We start from the raw sequence: 22,857 nt of genomic DNA, 5'->3' as shown, positions 1-22,857 counted from the left end.
ACAAACTATCAGGTACAAAGTAATCATGTACCAAAAACTCTTGTGTCGCCATACGATCCTAAACTATCAAAATTCTATGCCTCTTCTCGGTATTTGAACTTTCGCCTCTTTGCTGCACTCTATTGCATGCCGCAGTCGACAACTTGTGCAACACCAAGTCATCTTCATTAGAGCTATCATCATCGGATGAAGAAGAAACAATCAAACCCGCAAAATTATTCATATCTATGTTTGAAAGTGTGTTTGACAGGGGGAATAGAAAAATATTTGTGATATGAATGGAAATGTATTTGTTTATATGTTGTATATGTATTTATATATGTGTATTAAGTTTTGTTTGATTTTTTTTACCTTGGTAACGGTCAAAAGAAAAGAAAGAAAAAGGAATGATCAAAAAATGGTCTATCAATCACGTTAGTAGTCTTCGTCCGTAGCCAACCTCATGCTACAAGACACCTATTCCCCATTGGGGCAGTGTTCACGCGTGGGTAGAGGTGCCACGTAGGCAACATAGGCACCACGCGTAACCAAACCCAATCCATACGGTAAAGCCTAATGGTGTATGATGGTATATAGAATAAGTAGGACCCATATATTAACAAGTTTATGCTTGCAAACAAAGTAACAAACACTCGTATTCTAGCTAGCTACAATATATTGCTGCTGCTGCTACCCGCGCCTAGAATATCGGGCAACCGGTGACATTAATTCCGGTAGCTGTTGGACACGTGGCCAAAGGACAGTGATCAGGCTTTGCCCCCCACCACTTCAAATTAACCCCTTCGTTTTGCAAGGCGAAGAACAGCAGCACGCCCATGAACGCCGTACCTGCATCCAGCGCCGCCGAAAGGATGTAATTGTACTTCTGCCACCATTGTTTCCGGTACTTGAACACAAAATAGTTAAAGATCATTCCGGTGACAAGCCAGCTTGCTATGTTTGTGGGAGTCGCCGGCGGCATTCCGGCGAAACCATATGATATAACAGGTATGTTAATCAACGGAATCCATTTCTTTTCCGGGAAAATCTTGCTCATTATCCACACCGGCACCGGCAAGAAAGCTCCGATTAGAAACAGCCATACGAGATTTCTATACAAACCTCCGGATCCAAAGAGTCTCTCTGGTCCGATGAGTCCCCAAATCACAGAAGCATCAAATGTAACTTTGAATTTGGGGCATGTCCATGGACTTTCGGGATGAAGCCCCTCGATATCACACAGATTCTCGATATTCTCCAACATCCACCATGACACCGCGAGATTCACCGTCCCTGCAACTAGGGTTCCGACGAGCTGAGCTGTGAACATGCATCGAGGTGGGATCTTCATGTAGTGCCCTAGCTTCAGATCCGACAAGAAAGAAAGAGCATGAATTGTACTGATTCTTCCGTAGATTTTGAACAGCAGATTCGCAATCGGTTTTCCAGGCAAAATATACCCGATTATGAACTGTGCTATGATGTCATATCCAGGTTGCTGGTTTGTAGTAGCTTGAATGACTCCAATGGGGAGAGTAACGAGCCAAGCCAGACCAAAAGCAAAGAGAAAACCCCACCATGGAAGCTGCACATCTTCTTTCCAAACGAAACACATCACCAGAGACAACGCGATGCTTCCTACCAACATCACCAGATACCACCATTGCGGGACTTGTTTATAGCTCTGCATCAATTTCGCATGGATGTCGATCTTAGCATTCTTCACTGCCGATTTACTCTGCTTCCATATATCCCTACAAAACAAAATCCAATCAAATCAAAACCCTAGACGATTTATTCGATCAATCAACCGAAACATCAATCAAAATACTTACCCGCCATGAAATAAGGCAACGTGGGTGAGAGTGGCGGTGAACCTGGCGAATCCGGATCCAATTGAAAGCGCAAACAAAGGACTTAAGTAGAGCTTGCTGTAACTATTGTAAGCAGCGATGTTGAGATCGAATTGTGGGGTTAAGATTCTGGTGGTGTCGTACTCATGGCCGGTGGCGGTGAATAGCTTGTTGGAGAAGATCGGGAATTTTCTGGCATCAAATGTCTCGTATTTCCAGTAACAAATCGGAACGATGATGTAGATGAAAGCGATGAAGCCTGCTCCGACGTTGAGAATGGAAGTCCAAGGGGTGACTAATGGGCTGCCATGGTAGGCGGAGATCCCAGCCCAGTCGAGGGTGAAGGCGCCGACTCCTAACCCATGGTAGCCGGAGCCGATTTGTTGGGCGGTGATGCTGTGTGGCCAAACCCAGCAAACCCATGAGAAGAAGGTCAAAATGGGAAAAAGGTAGCCTGGAAGTGCGTAATACGCAAAGCTTAAAACCAGGAATATCATGAAAAATCGCATCCTTGTCATGCCTTCACCTTTGTTTTCCTTCTCATGCAATGCCCTAAAATAAGTAAATAAATAAGTAAACTGTAAAAGGTTAATTACAAAAAGAAAAATAGAAAAACTACACACTTTACCGTAATTATTGCTTTTGATTTAAATTTTGCTTATAATAACAGCCTACTTTTAATGTATTCTTACTTATAATAATAACCAATACCGTTAATTGTTGTTGTAATCGTGAATTTTTATAAAAACATGTTGATACTTCTATAGTTATATTGAGTGTGGGTTGTTGGAATCCTAAGTCGAGTAGGACTTGGAGACCAAGTAATAGCAACCTAGTTTTTAGGAAATCATAAACAAGTAGGTTTCTAGTTTCCTAATTGTAATCTAATTACAAGTCGGTAGTTAGGAGTATATATACATTGTTTTAGGTCGAGTTATGATCATCGGAAAGCATTGTAAACACCGTGAGTTTTGAGTGATATTCTCACAATAATCAAAGAGTTATTTTAATTAACATAATTGTGTTTACATATTCTGATCTTTATGGGTTGCTATAATAAGTAAAATTTAAAGAATGGAAGAAAGTGGAAGTAGGTTGTTATTATTTGTAAAATGTAAAAGTGGCATAGTATAATCCATGATTTGGTAGTATTCGTTGCTATTTATTGCAATTAATGCATAAATAAGTAAATAAACAGATAGATGCAAAAATATACGAGGTCGTTTGACACATTAGCTGAAAGGCTAAATTTTAAATCATAAGTTATGAATAAGTCATTTCAAACTAGCTCATCAAAAAGTTAGTTTATAATCTAATTTTATGGTTTTACCAAATGCTAAATTACAATAAGTTAGCTTATTTCTGCGAAAGAAGGACTAACCTAGTTTCATTGATTTGTTCATCATCACATTCTAGTTTTGTTGCTTCTTAATATTATATTTTTGTTGCTTCTTATAATATCAATAATACCTTGAGGGATCTACCAAATTAGCATGATCTAAATTTTTGGTGTTATAACTATGAGGGATTTTTAACTTATAATTTCTAATAATAGAAAAAAAAACTAAAAATGCAATGTTATAATTGAATAGATTTTCCCAACCACTATGCCTTAATAAATTTTGTTATTTATTTAAATACAATGTTGTTATAGAAAGAAATAGAAGTATGGTGCTATAATATAAAAATAAACGAAACTAAGTTATTATATATCAGATTTAGCCCATAAATAAATTGATAAATGCACTAAATAGCAATGTATTTTTGTGGGATAAATGTAATTGTGTGCTATATGATGCTTTCAGCTTTTGTAAGGATATCTTTGTTGAGAAACAATTTTAAAATTTGGAAGTCTAGCAGTTATGAAATGTTAGCGTCATTTTGTGCTAATGGTAAAACATATGAACATTTTATTAGATACCACATGATCATTTTTATTACTCTGCATATTTATATAATGATTTGTTAATAAATCATCTTACTTTTCTTTCTATATATTGCAATTTCTTTTAAAAAGGAACTGATGCATACACAATTTTTTTTCCCTTACTCAACAATATGTGTTTTAAAATGTTGTATCGTAAACTCCACAAAACATAAATTGTTATGCATGGAGAAATTTTTTTGACTACGAATCACTACCCAAAATCATGTTTAATTATAATAATGACATCTAAATACAAAACAATTTAACTGTTGAGATAATTGAATAAGATTTTCAAAATACTCGATATTAATAAAAATAATTTAAAATGCAAATATTATAATCAGATAGATTTCTAAAAATAACTATGTTATAAGAATTAAAAATCAATTTTTTTAATAAAATAAAATAATATAAAATAAGATGCAATAATAGACTATTTTGTAATTGATCCATAAATACATAATGCAACCAGTGTGCAATGAATGGCACATATTCATATATGTCCCCTTTATGGTTATTAATTATTATTCTCCAAATGACGTCCACGTATCTTCAATTTCAGTATATAAACTTTTCAAGCTCTCAAAAGGAATATTAGGCATACAAATATAGCATGTAATTTTTTTCCACCAAACCATAAAGTAGAATATGCATACATTAACTGATTAATCATTAATTATTATATAATATTTATATTTATTAGTTAATTACAAATAATAAAATAAAAATGGTACTGACCTAAAGAGAGAAACCTGAGCTAGGTTTGCTGGCCACCACATCTCCACTGGATCAACCAGATACCTTCTCAGCATTCCTGCCCATCCATACCCTAATATCTAACAATAAAATTCAAAATAATAATAATAACATCATTAGTTTCCAAACAAAAGTATTTCTTTATTATAATTATATATAATTTGAATTCAAACCACATAAAATAAAATTACCTGAGTAGTCAAAACGATAATCAAACCACAGAGGAAACTCAAGCTCTGTCTATAATAAGCTTTCATAACAGTAATGGCTCCAATGGAGTACGCATCACCCCCACCTGTAGACACCCCACAATTTGCAAACACAGTGATTATCACGTGCTCCTTCATGTTAAACGGACCCGGATTCAAGCTAAAGCTCCGACCCATTAACTTGTACTCCTTCGTCGGCAACGTCGCCGCCATGAATTTTCCGATCGGAAGAACTGCAATCTGCATAAGAATGGCTGATATCGCAAGAGGCTGAGTTCGGTATATGAAGAAAGTGTTTAGGAATATTAGAACAACGCACGACCCAACGCCCAGTGTCCATGCCCGGAATGTCATTACCGGTAGTGATGTGTCGTCGGTTTCCGGCACCACCAGAGCCACCTCTTCCACGGTACACTCTGCAACCGCCGCCGCCGGTGGTGGTGGCCCATTTTGTTTTTCGCCGGTGTCGTTATCCGAAGCCATTGTTGCAGAGCGTCAGAATTCAGAAGGCAGACTCACTTTTGAGATGTGCTTTCGGACATTTGGTTTTTATGAGAGATGGAGGAATAATCTGTCAAAATTACAAAACTGCCCCCAAACGTTAGATATTTTTGTATTCCTTTTCTTTGGTTTGATTTTATGTGTGACTGTAATTATATAGAATATAGAAATTGAGATTTGGTTTGATTTTATAGTCACAGAAATAGAAATTCCTGCTGACTGTTTTTCTTCTCGTTTTGTATTATTTTCATTGGATTTAGTTTATAAACATTATCTGAAATCAAACATGTAACATGGGAAACAAGGTGACTTACGATTGTTTGAAGGGCAAAATGGACTTTTACTTTGTCAAGGTCAAGCGAGTCAAATCAGGTTAAGAATTATAAGTGGGAAAGAGGAAACGAAATTAAATAAAAATTAAGGTTGTTGGGTATGTGTAATCACATGACTCACACACTTTCTTTCAAAATGGACAAAATATAAATATCCACATGGCACCGAGCTGTCATGATAGGCCCCATGCCATGTAGGATGGTTGTTGCCAGGTCAACAGACACCCATGCTAGTATGCTACCATTTGTTCGATTGCATTTCCTCGAGTTGTAATTTTCATATTCATAAAGTTCATAAAGTTCAAGCCCTTGTATATGCTAATATACATAGGTACATATGGATGTAAAAAATAATTTTTGTTTTCATCAACTTAGGTTAATTTTTTAAATTGATAAATAAAAAGTTTAAATTATATATATATATATATATATATATATATATATATATATATATATATATATATATATATCCAACTATTATTATTATTAATGATAAAAACATGTATCCCATCAAGAATAATTAATCTAATTTAATCCCTAGAGGTATTAATGTTTGTAGTTCTCTTTATCTTATTTGCAAGTGGGGATCACTCTTTTTCTTGAGTGTACGCTTGCAAAAGCTTTGCTTCAGAAACTGAGTCGTGATCTTGATATTTCTTTGTTAGATTGGTGGATGAGATATCTTTGTTCTTGGAGGCTATTCATTTAAGTATGAATATGAATGTTATATTGGAAACTATTATGTACATGAACTAGTGGTTCCTATGAAACTTCAGAAATAAATGTGTGTTTGATCAATCGAGACCTAAACAAGATATGTTATTTGTTGATATTGTTGTTTTTTCTTTTTAATTGGATGGTGCATCGGAAGCATAAATTATTTATTCTAGAGCTTATGGCTTCAAAACCCTATTTTGAACATTAGGATTTAATTGTTTCATTTCGTCTTTAGCTTCTTGCTAAGGCTTTTTTTTTTTAATAAAAATTCAGTCGTTCAAAAGAAAATTCTTAAAAAAAAATTAAAATTAAAATCAATTGAAAAAGAAAATATTCGTGTGAATTTAAGAATTTATGGCACATGTATATTAGATGGTAAAGCATGAAGAAGGAATAATAGAGGCCGTATAATATAGGGTTGGTTGTGTCATTATCAAACAACAAGACTTCGTGAGCGATGCCAAATTTCTTTCACCCCACATTATTAAAGTTGATTTAACTCTTCATCTAATCATCCCCAAATTTCAACTCTAGTGAATGATTTCCTTGCTATCTTTCTTTTCTTAAGGAGAAATAAATACAAACTCAGAGAAGTGTTAGCAAGTTATGACAAAATTTCACAAATGTCTATGTGTGTTGCTTAGGTTCTTAAATTTACTTCACCAAAACCCATCCATTAAACACTTATATTACACTATTATTCTTGTATTATAACGTCATCAATCATTTGTGACATTTGTGGATCTCTCTCGTTGATCTCTTCCCCTCATGGCTTTTTTTACCGTTTTGAGTTTTCTACATTAATATTTGTGTGTTTGTTTATATCTTTAATGCAACTTATATGCGTTGATTTCCATTGATATTTTTTAAAACAACAGACAATAAAATAACTAAAAATGATAGCAAGAAGCAAGAACAAAAGAAAAACCTAAAATCATTACAAGACACAATAATTGATGTTGAAGCCACAACACCCAATCAAAATAAATCTTATACCTACTTGAGCACTAAAGATAGGACGGAGAAACCATCTCATAAAAAATAAGACTCTTTTTTTGGATGATCCTTACCAAAAGTGGTCTTATTTCTAAACATCCAAACATATTACCAAGAAATAAAGAAAACACCATCAAGAACATCTTTATCTCTAAACTCTGTATTGTGAAACAAAACGGAGAGAAAAAGAACAAGGAGGGGAGGAGGTGGTGGTGGTGGTGGAACATATCTAATGAAGCAGTGGAACCACTGACAACCACTTGACGCCACTGCTTATGTGAAATTGTACCAAACACATAGTTTTGTGTATAAAATCACATCATACACATCAGAATTGGCAAATCTTAGAGTGTCATCTTCAATGGTGTGAGGCAACAAAGAGCTTTGTGAAATCGTAGATCTGGTGGCAATGGTTCGACGGTGTTTTGTGGTTGTAGTGAATGTGCTAGATCGGAGTAGAGTGGCAATATGGTGGCCAGAAAAAGGTTTTATCCGGAACCAAAGGGTAAAACGGAAAAAGTTATATGTCGGGCTTCTTGCATGGATTATGGTTTTAGTTCAACATGTGTTAAACAAAAGGTAACTACATAGGATTGTGGGGCTTGTCAATACATTTCCTTGCATATAAAGTGTAACATCCGGTTCCTGGATGTATTTTACATAAATTTATTCATTTTTGTACAGGAACTCGACGAGTTGGAGGCCCCAAACTCATCGAGTAGGAACGGAATTTGGACGCGGAACCTAAAGTCTACTCGACAAGTTGAGGTACTCAACTCAAAGAGTAACGCTGCCAGATTGAAAGTCTAATTTTCAGGGTTTAGCACCATATTTAAACACCTTAACCTCTAAATACCACACCCCCAAACCAAAATGGCGTAAATATTCGGGGGTGGATGACTTCATGTAGTATCATAACAGTTGAGTATTTGTAAAGAAAGTAAATACAATCATCATAAATATAATTTAAAAGTTACATTGTTGAATGTAATACATGTTTCAAAACAAAGTACAATATGATGATTTAATAAGTTTTGAAACTGACGCCTTAGCGTCACTTCCCCAAAAGCTGGTGTTTACATGCATTACTGAATTCCTGAGAAATACAAGTAGTTATAAAAAACCGTCAACAATTAAGTTGGTAAGTTCATGAGCATTTTTGTATAGGAATAGTGTAACGACCCAATTTTTTTACGTCCGAAAATTTCATTTTAAAATATTACTTTAGAAAACATTAATAAATAGAAACATTGTTTGATCACACCATAACACATCGCAATCATGTTCTAAAAGGTCAAACCATACATCCCATCAAAATATCAGAGTACAATCCCAGTGAATCTCTTAAATGCGGAAACCGAAGAGTGTGTGTATGACGTGCCGCTACCGCGCCGGCTCCTTCCCCTTCGATGCGGAGGTACCTGAAAACAAAACTGTAAACGTAAGCACAAAGCTTAGTGAGTTCCCCCAACGTACCACATACCACACAAACACATAATATACGCACTGCCAGGCTATTCTGGGGTGCCTGACTACCCGGTACGGCCATTCTGGGGTGCCGACCTACCCATACGGCCATTCTGGGGTGCCGTCTTACCCGTGTCAAGCCATTCTGGGGTGCTGACTACCCATCGGTCCTAACAACCGATCCTCGGGGACTGGTCCCCTCCCGCTACCTCTATCGCATAACATAACAGACCAATCATACAAGCATACCATCACATACAGTTAGATAATTCTGGGGTGTCTGACTACCCATCGGTCCTAACAACCGAACTCTACTACTATTGCATATAACGTATCATGATAGCATATAACATAACAGGTAATAGCAAACCTAGATGATTTCAAAGAGACAATCATCTATCATACGTCTCCTACTGGTGGGCCGGCATTGTGGCCTTAGACCCACCGCTATTGGAAGGTAACTCACCTCAAAGTAGCTGCTGAACTGATCGGGAACTAACTGACTGCTGCTGCTCCGGGAGTCCTCCGGCTGCAATTCCCACAACATACTCAATTAAACACTGCTAACTGTCCTTTAGGTAAAATGACCATTTTACCCCCGGTCTAGCTCTAAGCCAAAGCTAGAGTCAACTTTCAGTTGACCCGACTCGCCGAGTGGATCTCCACTCGCCGAGTCCCTAGCAAACTATTGTCCTGGGTCCCTGGTTCTACTCGTCGAGTTGGGCTATGACTCGACGAGTTCACCTTCTAAACTGACGTTCAACCTCTTCATCCTACTCGCCGAGTTGTATGAACAACTCGTCGAGTTCATCTTCATCCGAAGAACACTTTATGCTAAGACTCGCCGAGTTGTATGAACAACTCGCCGAGTCTGTTCTTAATCTATGAAGATTGCCTTGGACTCGCCGAGTCAGGGCATTGACTCGCCGAGTCCTAACATGGGTGAGTTCAGCTCCCAACTCACCGAGTCACCCCCCTGTGACTCACGGCTCAACTCGATACATCATGAAGGGACCAAATCGGTGACTCGCGACCAGACTCGCCGAGTCGCCAATACGACTCGCCGCCATGCATCCACCAAATACACCGATTTACTTGATTTCAGTCCATGCCATTCATAGATCTGGACTTCTAGGACACAAATCACACGTAAAGTTTCCAACTTTACGTGTGGATATTCACTAATATGGATTTTAGGGTGCAAAATGCCTCAAAAGGGTAGATCTAGGATGAACAAGCCACATGGGGCCATAAAGCTACCAGATCTGAGCTCCTGGAGCTCAATCTTGCCTAGATCTAAAGGTTAATCCACTTATTACGAAACATTAAGCACAAACAAGCTTGAAGAATTGCTCAAGAGTGTCTCAAATGGAATCTTAAGCATAGAAACAGGGGAAAAACGAGATATACCTCAAGGAAAGTGTTGAAATGACACAAAGATGGCTGATCTCCTTCTCCTCTTCTTGATCTACTCCTCTTTCTCCTCAAAACCTTCAACAACACACCAAGAACACTTCAATACCTCAAGGAAATAAGGGAAAACGATGTTGGAGGAGTTCTGGGGGTGAATGGGGACGAGTTGGGGCGGAATGAGGGTTTAAATAGGGTGCAAACCCTTGAAACTTAGGGTTTCATCCAGCAGCGGTGACTCGCTGAGTCCAGGATATGGACTCGCCGAGTCGCCCACTTAAACGTGTCCTGAGTCTCGTCCCTACTCGGCGAGTCGGACCTTATGACTCGCCGAGTCCAAGGCCAAAATAGGGCAATGCTCAAATAAAATTCACATACCAGAAACCAGGTGCTACAAATCTCCCCCACTTATTTTAGACTTCGTCCTCGAAGTCTGCTGCCCGATCCTGAAACAGCTCGGGGTAATGCTCCATCATCTCGTCCATCGGTTCCCAAGTCCATTCCGAACCCTTGCGGTGCTGCCATTGCACCTTTACTAGTTCTACCCTCTTGTTTCTCAACGTCTTGGTCTTTCTGTCAAGTATTGCGACTGGGCGCTCAACGTAATTCAAGCTGTCATCAACCTGAATATCCTCCAACGGTACTACTGCTGAATCGTCCACCAGGCACTTCCGCAGCTGCGAAACATGGAAGGTGCTGTGGATCTGACTGAGCTCGGCTGGCAGATCCAACCTATATGCCACCTTGCCCACCCGGGCTGCAACCCTGAACGGCCCGATGAACCTTGGGCCCAACTTGCCCCACTTCCTGAATCGAATGACACCTTTCCAAGGCGACACTTTCAGGAGGACCATATCCCCGACTTGGAACTCCAAGTCGGATCGACGTCTATCGGCGTAGCTTTTCTGCCGACTCTGTGCAGTCTGAAGTCTGCTCCGAACCTGCTGGATCCTCTCGGTCGTCTCTAGCACCACCTCGGTGCTTCCCATGACTCTCTGGCCCACCTCCCCCCAACATATCGGGGTTCTGCACTTCCGCCCATACAACATCTCGAACGGTGGTCGGTCAATGCTCGCGTGATAGCTGTTGTTGTAGGAGAACTCAGCCAAGGGAAGATAGGTATCCCAGCTACCACCGAAATCCAGCACACACGCCCGCAACATGTCCTCCAAAGTCTGGATGGTCCGCTCACTCTGACCATCTATCTGCGGGTGAAAGGCGGTGCTAAAATGCAGACGAGTGCCCAACTCGTCATGGAATTTCCTCCAAAATCTGGAAGTAAAACGCACATCTCTGTCCGAGATTACCGATACTGGCACCCCATGCCGTGCTACAACCTCCCTGATATAGATGTCGGCCAACTTTTCGGCCGATATGCTCTCCTGAATTGGAATAAAGTGAGCACTCTTGGTCAATCTATCCACGATGACCCAAATTGAATCCACTCCCCGTGCGGTCCTGGGAAGCTTTGTGATAAAATCCATCGTGACATCTTCCCATTTCCACAGTGGAATGTCCAACGGCTGCATCTTGCTATGCGGCCTCTGATGTTCGGCCTTGACTTTCCTGCAGGTCAAACACCGCTCGACGTACCATGCCACATCCCGCTTCATGCAAGGCCACCAATAATCCGGACGAAGATCCCTATACATCTTCGTCGCCCCAGGATGAATAGAAAATCGGGACTTGTGCGCCTCCTCCATCAAAATCTGACGCACGCCACCGTGATACGGCACCCACACCCTACGGTGTAATGTAAAAAGTCCTCTGCCATCATAATCAAAGGAGGAAACCTGACCCACCACACGCTCGCTCTTCCGATGCTCCTCCTTGATAGCCTCCTGTTGAGCCTCCCGAATCTGCTCCAACAGGGGAGTCACCACAGTCATCCTCAAACAGATGTCCCTGATCGGCACCGTCTTGCGGCTAAGCGCATCGGCCACCACATTGGCCTTCCCCGGGTGGTAAAGGATCTCACAATCATAATCCTTCACCACGTCCAACCACCGCCGCTGCCTCATATTCAGATTCGGCTGGTCCATGAGGTACCTCAAACTCTTGTGGTCCGTGTAGATGGTGTTGGGTTTTAGCCATAAGAACTTTCCTATGTGCGCATGCAAAACCCTATTGCTTGGATCTAGGCTTTCTAATAAACATGCTTTTAAATCCAAGACTTCTAATGGCTAATTAGGTTAAATAACAATGATGAAATAGATCTAGAATCATACCTATGAATCCCTTGTTAATCTTGTTTGTCTTGGAGCTTCTAGAGTCACAATTGTCACTCCTCTAATGGCTTACAAACACCAATAGCAAGCAAGATGATTTAGGAGAGAGGAGAGGGGATGGAATTCGACCAGAGGTTCCTTGCTTTAGGTTCTGAAAGGTTGTACACGAATTCCACATCCCAAGGGCCTATTTATATCTTCAGACTCCTTAAGGGTTTCACCCTAAACCCTAATTGGATAATCTTCTCTTAAGGCTATCCAAATCCATTCCATAGATAACCCTATGGACGATTTTGAGCTATCCTAAAGCTCTTAGAATCCGTCCAAGGTCCATCCTAATGGATTTACAGTCTAAAGTCTAACTATCAAACAATTGACAGTTTATACCCTCTTATTTAATTAGTCTCTTTAAGTCACCAAATTAATACCAATTAATTTATGACTTATATTAATCAAATAGCTAAATATTATTTCTTATAATATTCACTCTCTCTTAATAAATCATCCTTCAAGTTGCTATGGTGAAGGCAACCCAAAAGGACCATGCACCACCGAATATAGTTATAGCCTTAGACACTATTCCAACAGTCTCCCACTTGGATAAGTCTAGTAACTATACAAGTACAATACGGTTTGCAATCGTAGCTCTCAAAGACGCTGTCAACTCTGATCTAATCAATCTTGTCCTTCAGATAAGGGATCGTACAGTCCTCTGTTAGATATCATGCTGACAATCCTATGGAATGGTTAGTCTAGCATTTAGATTTCTCGATCTCCGATTTATTTGACATAGAACTTAATCGAACACATCAATTCAGTTCTGACCGGGCCCGGCACATAAGTCAAATCAAATCATCGAGTGGCCAAGATATCTCTTCTACCCTCTTAGGATAAAATTTACAGATAAACTTCGACTTATATGCATTTACTTATTCATTAACCAACTATACACAACAATGCGTTTTATAACATCGAGTTACTGATGCGTTTTCGCATTATCAATGCACAATCAATTAACAAATAATAAACCATATATCTAGGTTTTAAGACCATATGATATTATCGTCTTGCGATCACCTTTTATATCGTATTCCATAAGGTGATTCCAGCAAGCGCGGGTTTATTCCAATGCTCAAAACCAGTTCATAAGCACTCATGAACGTTGCAACAACCCTTGCTATGTCTAACACCATTTAGACATTCTACACACCAATTCATGACAATCTTCATTCATATCTACTCCCAACATATGAACGACTGTGGACCATTTGAATAATCCGATTATTCCTAATAAACTCAATTATTCTGGAAGTCAAAACATGCAAAGTGAAACAATAGTTAAACGATTAACATGCGATAGTAACTTTACTCATAAATAAAACTTCTTTATTTAATCATCAAATGTCAATTACATTTATCTATTATACGTTTCTAATACTATCTAATCTATGCTAATATCATCCTTCAGCCCAATACTCCTAGCATGCTGCAAGTGCTTAACCCTACTCAGTCCCTTCGTAAGCGGATCTGCTGGGTTATCTTCTGATGATATCCTCTTCACTACGAGTTGTCCTTCTTCTACACGATGTCTAATGAAGTGATATTTTCTGTCGATATGTCGAGATCTACCATGATCCCTCGGTTCCTTGGTCAAGGCAACCACACCTTCGTTATCACAGAAAATCTCCATGGGCTCCTTTATGGCCGGTACAACTCCAAGATCACCAATGAAGTTCTTTAGCCATATTGCCTCTTTCGACGCTTCGCTCGCTGCGATGTACTCTGATTCGCACGTTGAATCAGCTACGGTTTCCTGCTTGGAACTTTTCCATGTCACTGCTCCTCCATTTAGGGTAAAGACCCAGCCCGACTGCGAACGGTAGTTGTCCCTGTTGGTCTGAAAACTGGCATCACTATACCTTCGCACCTTCAAGTCATCACTCCCTCCAAGGACTAAGAACCATTCTTTCGTCCTCCGAAGGTACTTAAGGATGTTCTTCACCGCAACCCAATGTGCTTTGCCAGGGTTCCCTTAATATCTGCTAACCATGCTCAAAGCGAAGGCTACATCAGGGCGAGTACAAGTCATAGCGTACATGATTGAGCCAACTGCAGAAGCGTATGGTACTCGGCTCATTTCTGCTATCTCAGCTTCGGTACTCGGACTTTGAGTCTTACTCAACTTGGCATTTCCTTGTATCGGTAGTTCTCCCTTCTTTGAGTTTTCCATACTAAAACGTTTTAGTACCTTCTCCAAGTAAGTATTCTGACTAAGTCCAATTAGTCTCTTACTTCTTTCTCTTACTATCCTTATTCCCAAAATGTAAGAAGCCTCTCCGAGGTCCTTCATAGCGAAGCACTTCCCGAGCCAGGACTTAACCTCCTGCAGAGTCGGGATGTCGTTTCCTATGAGTAATATGTCATCGACATATAGAACGAGGAAGCTTACTATACTCCCACTGGCTTTGACATATACACAAGATTCGTCTTCGCTTCGTACAAATCCAAACTCTTTGACTTTCTCATCGAAGCAAAGATTCCATCTGCGAGACGCTTGCTTAAGTCCATAAATGGACTTCTCAAGCTTACACACTCTATTCGGATGCTTCGGATCCACAAACCCCTCTGGCTGAACCATGTAAACATCCTCAGCCAACTTTCCGTTAAGGAAAGCGGTCTTGACATCCATTTGCCAAATCTCATAATCATGAAATGCGGCAATCGCTAGCATCACTCTAATAGATTTAATCTTCGCAACTGGTGAGAAGGTCTCATCATAGTCAACTCCGGGAGTTTGAGTAAAGCCCTTCGCAACCAATCGCGCTTTGTATGTGTGTACGTTCCCATCCACGTCGGTCTTCTTCTTGAAGATCCACTTGCACCCTACGGTCTTACGTTCGGGCACGTAATCAACCAAATTCCAAACTTGGTTATCGTACATGGATTGGATCTCGCTATCCATCGCCTCTTTCCATTTCGCAGACTCCGGGCCTGCCATGGCTTCCTTATAGCTATTAGGTTCATCAAGATTTACTAGTGTACCATCACTAATATACGTGTCCCCTTCGGTAGTAATATGAAAACCATAAAACTGGGGTTGAACTCTAACTCTATCGGAACGTCTAAGAGGTAAGGATTCTTCAATCGGTTCAACCAGAGTTTCCTCCTCGGGTTGAACGCCAGCGGTAGAGGTTCCATCATCTATCGATTCTTGAATCTCTTCAAGCTCGACTTGCCTCCCACTGTCTCCTTGGCTTATGAGTTCTCGCTCTCGGAAAACTCCTCTCCTCGCAACAAAGATAACATTATCTTTCGGTCTATAGAAGAGATATCCAAAGGAAGTTTGCGGGTAGCCGATGAAAATACATCGCTCACTTCGAGGTTCAAGCTTGTCGTGAGTATCTCGTCTTACGAAAGCCTCGCAACCCCAAACCTTGATATGTGCCAACGAGGGAGCTTTCCCCGTCCACATCTCGTGAGGTGTTTTGGCAACCTTCTTAGTAGGGACTCGGTTAAGGATATGGGCGGCAGTCTCTAAGGCATACCCCCAAAAGAAGATAGGTAGTGAAGCACGACTCATCATAGAGCGAACCATATCCAATAAGGTTCGATTACGCCTTTCTGCCACACCATTCAACTGCGGTGTCCTAGGAGGCGTTAATTGCGAAACTATTCCACACTCCTTGAGATAATCGTGGAATTCAAGACTTAGGTACTCTCCTCCTCGATCGGATCAAAGCATCTTGATTTTCCTGCCCAATTGATTCTCCACTTCATTCTTGAACTCTTTGAACTTTTCAAAGGTTTCTGACTTTTGCTTGATTAAATAGATATACCCATATCTACTATAATCATCGGTAAAGGTCACATAGAAGCGGTTCCCATCCTTCGTGGTTGATCTAAAAGGTCCACATACATCGGTATGTATTAGGTCTAATAGTCCCTCACCCCTTTCACAAGTACTCGTGAAGGGTGACTTAGTCATCTTTCCAAGTAAACAAGACTCGCATGTGTCATCTTCCCTAAGGTCGAATGACTCCAACACTCCATCCTTTTGGAGTTGGGCTATGCGTTTCTTGTTGACATGTCCAAGACGACAATGCCACAAGGATGCTTTATCCATACTAGTGGAAGAATCAATATTCAAAACATCATTTCCTAAGTTATCAACAATCATAACAGTTTCATATATTCCATTACATGGTATAGCTTCAAAGTAAAAGACACCATTTAGATAAGCCAAAATAGAACCATTCTCATTATTAAAAGAAAATCTAAAACCTTGTCTATATAAACCATGAAATGAAATGATGTTTCTAGCCATTTCTAGCGAATAGCAACAATTGTTCAAATCTAAAACTAAACCATTCTTAAGCACTAAAGAATACACTCCAATCTTGGTCACAGGCGACGATCTTCTGTTCCCCATGATTAGATTGATCCTTCCTTGCTCTACATCCCTACTTCTTCTTAGTCCCTGCACATTAGAACAAATGTGATAACCACAACCGGTGTCAAGAACCCAAGAAATAGCATGATTAGAATCGTTAGATTTTATTGCATATATACCTGCGAAAGATGGCTTGATCTTTCCTTCCTTGATGGCTTGCAGGTAATCTGGGCAGCTTCTCTTCCAATGTCCTATCTTGTGGCAGTGGTGGCACTCTGCCTCCTTCGGGTTAGAGCAGGGCTTAGAGGGATCAACTTTGGTCCCACTAGAAGAGGAACCATCTCGGGCTTTAACCTTTCGATAGTTATTTGAAGAAGCTTTCCTCTTCTTTCCCTTCCCTTGACCAATAGCCAAGACAGGAGCAACGGATGGATTGGGAGTTGGTGCAACAGACTTGTCCTTGAAATTGCTCTCAGCAACCCTCAAGAGACCCTGGAGTTTACTTAGAGTGACCTCCTCTTTGTTCATGTGGTAGGTCATCCTAAATTGATTGTACATCGGAGGCAAAGAGTGAAGCACCATGTCGATCGCCAAGTCTTCGCCGAAGTCAACATTTAACTTGCGAAGGCGGTCGACATACCTTTGCATCTTTTGCAAGTGCACGGTAAGAGATTCTCCATGACCCATCTTGGCGGAAATCATGTTAGTGAAGATCTCGTAACGCTCTTGTCTCGCGTTTTGGTGGTACCTCTCCAACAAGTCTTGATGCATCTCGTATGGATACATGTCCTTGTAGGACTTTTGGAATTCGGAGTTCATGGTGGCGATCATGATGCAATGTACTTTCGTCGCATCTCGCTCATGAGTTTCAAAGGCGGCGATTTCGGCGGGAGTAGCAACTTCGGGGTTGATTTTCTCGAGCTTCTCGTCGAGGACATACTCTTTATCCTCATAGCGAGCAATGGTGCGAATGTATCTTATCCATTCGCCAAAGTTCGTTCCATCGAAGGTGACCTTTTGGCAAAGGCTCATCAACGTGAAAGAACTAGCAGCAGCGTTGTTTGCGTTTGACATCTATAGAAAGGACAAAGATTGATTAGAACAAGAATCCCTAATTATCACCCAATAAGAAAAATTAGGGCTAGGATCCAACAATAACATTTACATACTAGAAAAGGGATGCCGTAATCCAACATGCAAATAAATTGAAGGTAAGTGAATGACGATTCACTAATTCTCCATCACAAAACTTAAACTTTTAGTCCTAAGTGTTTTTGAGAATTCCTAGGTTCGGATGAGATTCATTGAACTATTCAATGGCATGTTTAAATCTCGATATGCCCCTCTTGTTTGTGACTGGGATGCCGAGGATCACAAAGCGGGTGTGAATTACCATGCAAATTTACATGGTGCCTTCATTGTAACGATCACCTATTCGATGTGCCGGTAAACCACACACGCTCCATCGAACTATGATAAACAATGAATCACCCTTTGCCACCTTTGCTTAGAACCAATTAGTGTGCCGGTAAACCACACACGCTCCAGTAACATCTTAGCAAGGTGCAAAGTGTAATTTCATGGGATTGCATCAATTCACTTTTCCTAAAGTAACTAAGATTGGGAAATTTAAAAAAAAGTTTAGTTACTTCGTATTTCTTATTATACTTTTAATGAGAGGATGAGGTTGCCCTATCCTACCCGTTCGGCTAACGACCCTCCACCAATCAAGCAAGCGGTGGGTGTGAGTGTACACCCATTGAGCGCCATTTTATAGGCCGCAACCTTATAGCCACCTTATAGATCGGCTTCGTGAATGAGGCCTACTAGTGGTAAGACTAGCATTTAGTTATACATATATATATATTATTCTAGTAATATCATATAAGTATAGGGTTGCATTTTAAACTTTTTCAAAATCTAGGGTTTGAAATTTAAGTTGTCTAAATTAAAACTTTTAATCACAAATATAAATTTCAAAACTTAAGGGTAGGTTTTAAACATATAAAAGCATAGAGGATCAAATAACAAATAATTCCAATTAACAATTAATATTCTAATTATCTTTATTTGATTTATCTTGATTTCTTTGAAGATAATTACCAAAATAATTAATTATTATCATATAAGGAAATTAAATATTTTATTAGATGATAAATATCTTTAATTAGATCAAGATAACAGTCATATTTATCAAAAAATCGGATTTACATTGATCTAATATGATTAAGGTAAGTTTCCATAAGATAATTATGAAAAAATCCCGAATCTGGCCATTCCTGACGCTTGGACTCGCCGAGTGCACAAGGGGACTCGACGAGTCAGGCTTACTCGACGAGTCCACCTTGGAACTCGACGAGTCAGTGACTCAAAACCCAAAAATTTGAATTTTGCAGGTTTGTTTCAGTTATTCAAGCAACAATTTAAAGAACACCAATGTAGGCTCTGATACCACTGTTGGGTTTTAGCCATAAGAACTTTCCTATGTGCGCATGCAAAACCCTATTGCTTGGATCTAGGCTTTCTAATAAACATGCTTTTAAATCCAAGACTTCTAATGGCTAATTAGGTTAAATAACAATGATGAAACAGATCTAGAATCATACCTTTGAATCCCTTGTTGATCTTGTTTGTCTTGGAGCTTCTAGAGTCACAATTGTCACTCCTCTAATGGCTTACAAACACCAATAGCAAGCAAGATGATTTAGGAGAGAGGAGAGGGGATGGAATTCGACCAGAGGTTCCTTGCTTTAGGTTCTGAAAGGTTGTACACGAATTCCACATCCCAAGGGCCTATTTATATCTTCAAACTCCTTAAGGGTTTCACCCTAAACCCTAATTGGATAATCTTCTCTTAAGGCTATCCAAATCCATTCCATAGATAACCCTATGGACGATTTTGAGCTATCCTAAAGCTCTTAGAATCCGTCCAAGGTCCATCCTAATGGATTTACAGTCTAAAGTCTAACTATCAAACAATTGACAGTTTATACCCTCTTATTTAATTAATCTCTTTAAGTCACCAAATTAATACCAATTAATTTATGACTTATATTAATCAAATAGCTAAATATTATTTCTTATAATATTCACTCTCTCTTAATAAATCATTCTTCAAGTTGCTATGGTGAAGGCAACCCAAAAGGACCATGCACCACCAAATATAGTTATAGCCTTAGACACTATTCCAACAGATGGTACACCGAACCCCGTAGAGGTAATGCCGCCAAATCTTGAGGGCAAAGACCACCGCCCCCAACTCCAAATCGTGCGTCGGGTAATTTTCCTCATGAGGCTTGAGCTGCCGCGAAGCGTAGGCAATGACATGCCCCCTCTGCATCAGAACTGCGCCCAACCCTGAAATGGACGCATCGCAGTAAACCACAAAATCCTCTACGCCCTCAGGCAGGGCTAGGATCGGTGCCTCACACAATTTCTGTCTCAGCATCTCAAACGCAACCTGCTGCTCGGGTCCCCACTGAAAGACCACGGCTTTCTTTGTCAGTCGTGTCAGGGGTACGGCTATCTTGGAGAAATCTTGGATAAATCTCCGATAGTAGCCCGCCAATCCCAGGAAGCTCCGAATCTCGGATGGAGACTTCGGGACCTCCCATCTCATCACGGCCTCGACCTTGGCCGGATCAACCAGAATCCCGTTCTGGTTGACGAGGTGTCCAAGAAATTGCACCTCGCGCAACCAAAACTCACACTTGGAGAACTTGGCATACAAGCTCTCCCTCCTCAGGGTCTCCAATACCTCCCTCAGATGCTCCTCGTGTTCCTCCCGAGTCTTGGAATAGACCAAGATATCATCGATAAAGACTATCACAGACCGATCCAGCATCGGTCTGCACACGCGGTTCATGAGGTCCATGAACGCGGCAGGAGCATTGGTGAGCCCAAACGGCATCACCATGAACTCGTAATGACCATAGCGCGTCCGAAACGCAGTCTTCTGCATATCCTCCTCCCTAACCCTCATCTGATGATACCCCGAACGCAAGTCAATCTTGGAGAACCAAGATGCTCCCTGAAGCTGGTCAAATAGGTCGTCAATCCTCGGAAGCGGGTATCGGTTCTTCACCGTTACCTTGTTCAGCTCCCGATAATCTATACACATCCGATGCGACCCATCCATCTTTCTTACAAACAGAATCGGGGCTCCCCAGGGTGAACTGCTCGGCCGAATAAATCCCTTATCCAGCAGCTCCTGCAGCTACATAGACAACTCCTGCATCTCGGGAGGAGCCAACCGATATGGTGCTTTGGCTATCGGAGCCGCACCGGGAATGAGGTTAATCCTGAACTCCACCTGTCGCTCCGGAGGTATCCCAGGTAGTTCCTCCGGGAAAACATCAACAAAGTTTCGAATCACCGGGACCTCGCTCACGGTCGCCTTACCCGCCTCCGGGTATCCATCACATACGCGACATAACCCGCGCATCCCTGCTGAAGGCAGCGCCTAGCCCTCGCTGCTGAACATACAGTGGGTCCACACTGCGGCCGCTCTCCATGAATCACTATCTCTCCCCCGCTTGGGGTCCTGACTCGCACTAGCTGCTGCGCTCAATCTATCACTGCCCCATTAGGGCTCAACCAATCCATACCAATAATCACCTTGTTCCCACGCAATGGAATGGGAACCAAGTCTACCATGTAACGCTCCTCAAACAGTCGCAGAACACAATCTCGAAACACCATCGATGCTCGCACCGATCGATCGTCAGCAATCTCTACCTCTAACGGGCAATCTAACTCGCCTGAAGTCCCATGAAATCTCTTGCTAAGAGCAAGAGAAACGAACGATCGGGATGCACCCGAGTCGAACAGTACCTGAACCGGGATGCCGTTCACATGGAACGATCCTAATACACATGTATACATACGGAGCACATATCAATATCATAACAACGTAAAATAAAAGATAGAAGGAAGGAATCATACCCGTCACCACATCGGGCGCGGCGCGTGCCTCCTCGGCAGTCAACTGAAATGCCCGACTCCTCACCACTGGAGCCTCTGCCTTGCCCTGACGGCCATCCGTGATCCGCAGGGTCGCTGGAGCTGGCGCCTTCACTGGCGCTGAAACTGTCAACATGGGGCAATTGGCCTTCTTGTGGCCCCTCTGGTTGCAGTGGAAACACAGCAACTCCGATGTCTGAATAACTGTCGCAGGAGCAGTGCAATCCCTGCTGATATGCCCAAACTTGCCGCACTTGTAGCAGCCTGACGATCCCATCCTGCACGCCCCCTCGTGCGGCCTGCCGCACCTCCTGCAGTGGCTCGGTCCCGACTGGCCTTTCGGCCTCCCATCTGATCCCTTGGGCTTCTTCCCTGAAGCCCCTGCTGCCTGACCGTCCTCAAGTTTCCGTTTCCGGATGTGCTCCAAATCTATCTCTCTCTCTCTAGCCCTGGCAATCATGGAGTCCAGGGTAGGGCAAGCCGAAAAGCTAACATGCTCCCGAATGTCAGCTCGTAGCATATCATGGTAACGAGTCCTCCTCATATCCTCGTCACCTGCATACTGGGGCACCAATAAAGCCCTCTCCCGAAACTTGGCGGTGATCTCCGCCACGGTCTCTGTCGTCTGCCTCATGTCTAGAAACTCTCTGGCCAGCTGCTGAAGCTCGACCGCTGGCGCAAACTCTGCCCTGAACCTAGCCATGAAGTCCGACCAGGTCATTGCCTCGATAGCCGAGGCTCCCAACGAGTCACCCACTGACTCCTACCAATCCCGGGCTCGGTCCCGTAAACACCCTGCTGCGTACCTCACCTTCGACCCCTCGGGGCAGAAGCTGGTCTACTGGGCGGACTCAATATCAGCAATCCACCGCCTGGCGACAATGGGGTCCTTCACCCCATGGAAATCCGGAGCACCACTGCCCCTGAAGTCCTTGAAGGACAGTGTGCGAGATCCCGACTGGCTAGAGGCCAAGTCGCTCCTGAATGCCCGTAGGCGATCCTCCATCAACTCCACGATCCCTTCCTTGATCGACCCAAAGATGATGGGGGTCGACTCAAGGATGCCCCTAGTGATCTCCGACGTGATGAACTCACATAGCCTCTCATCAATCGGCTCGATGCCTGATCCC

General features: G+C 41.7%; 1 protein-coding gene across 1 annotated transcript; it reads right to left on the bottom strand.

Annotated features, from left to right (window-relative positions):
• Positions 1-571: 571 nt before the first annotated feature.
• OPT3 (oligopeptide transporter) lies at positions 572-5,304 on the bottom strand. Its single transcript, XM_078995400.1, has 4 exons — positions 4,707-5,304; positions 4,498-4,595; positions 1,815-2,384; positions 572-1,733 (listed from the first exon to the last, which is right to left on the bottom strand). The coding sequence occupies exons 1-4, from the start codon at positions 5,205-5,207 to the stop codon at positions 680-682; spliced, it is 2,223 nt and encodes a 740-aa protein (XP_078851526.1). The 5' UTR covers positions 5,208-5,304; the 3' UTR covers positions 572-679.
• Positions 5,305-22,857: the final 17,553 nt, after the last annotated feature.

Source organism: Lactuca saligna, chromosome 1 (genome assembly GCF_052625555.1).
Source record: "Lactuca saligna cultivar CGN05327 chromosome 1, ASM5262555v1, whole genome shotgun sequence".
NCBI lineage: Eukaryota > Viridiplantae > Streptophyta > Magnoliopsida > Asterales > Asteraceae > Lactuca > Lactuca saligna.
This window is presented reverse-complemented; position numbering and strand designations above follow the sequence as displayed.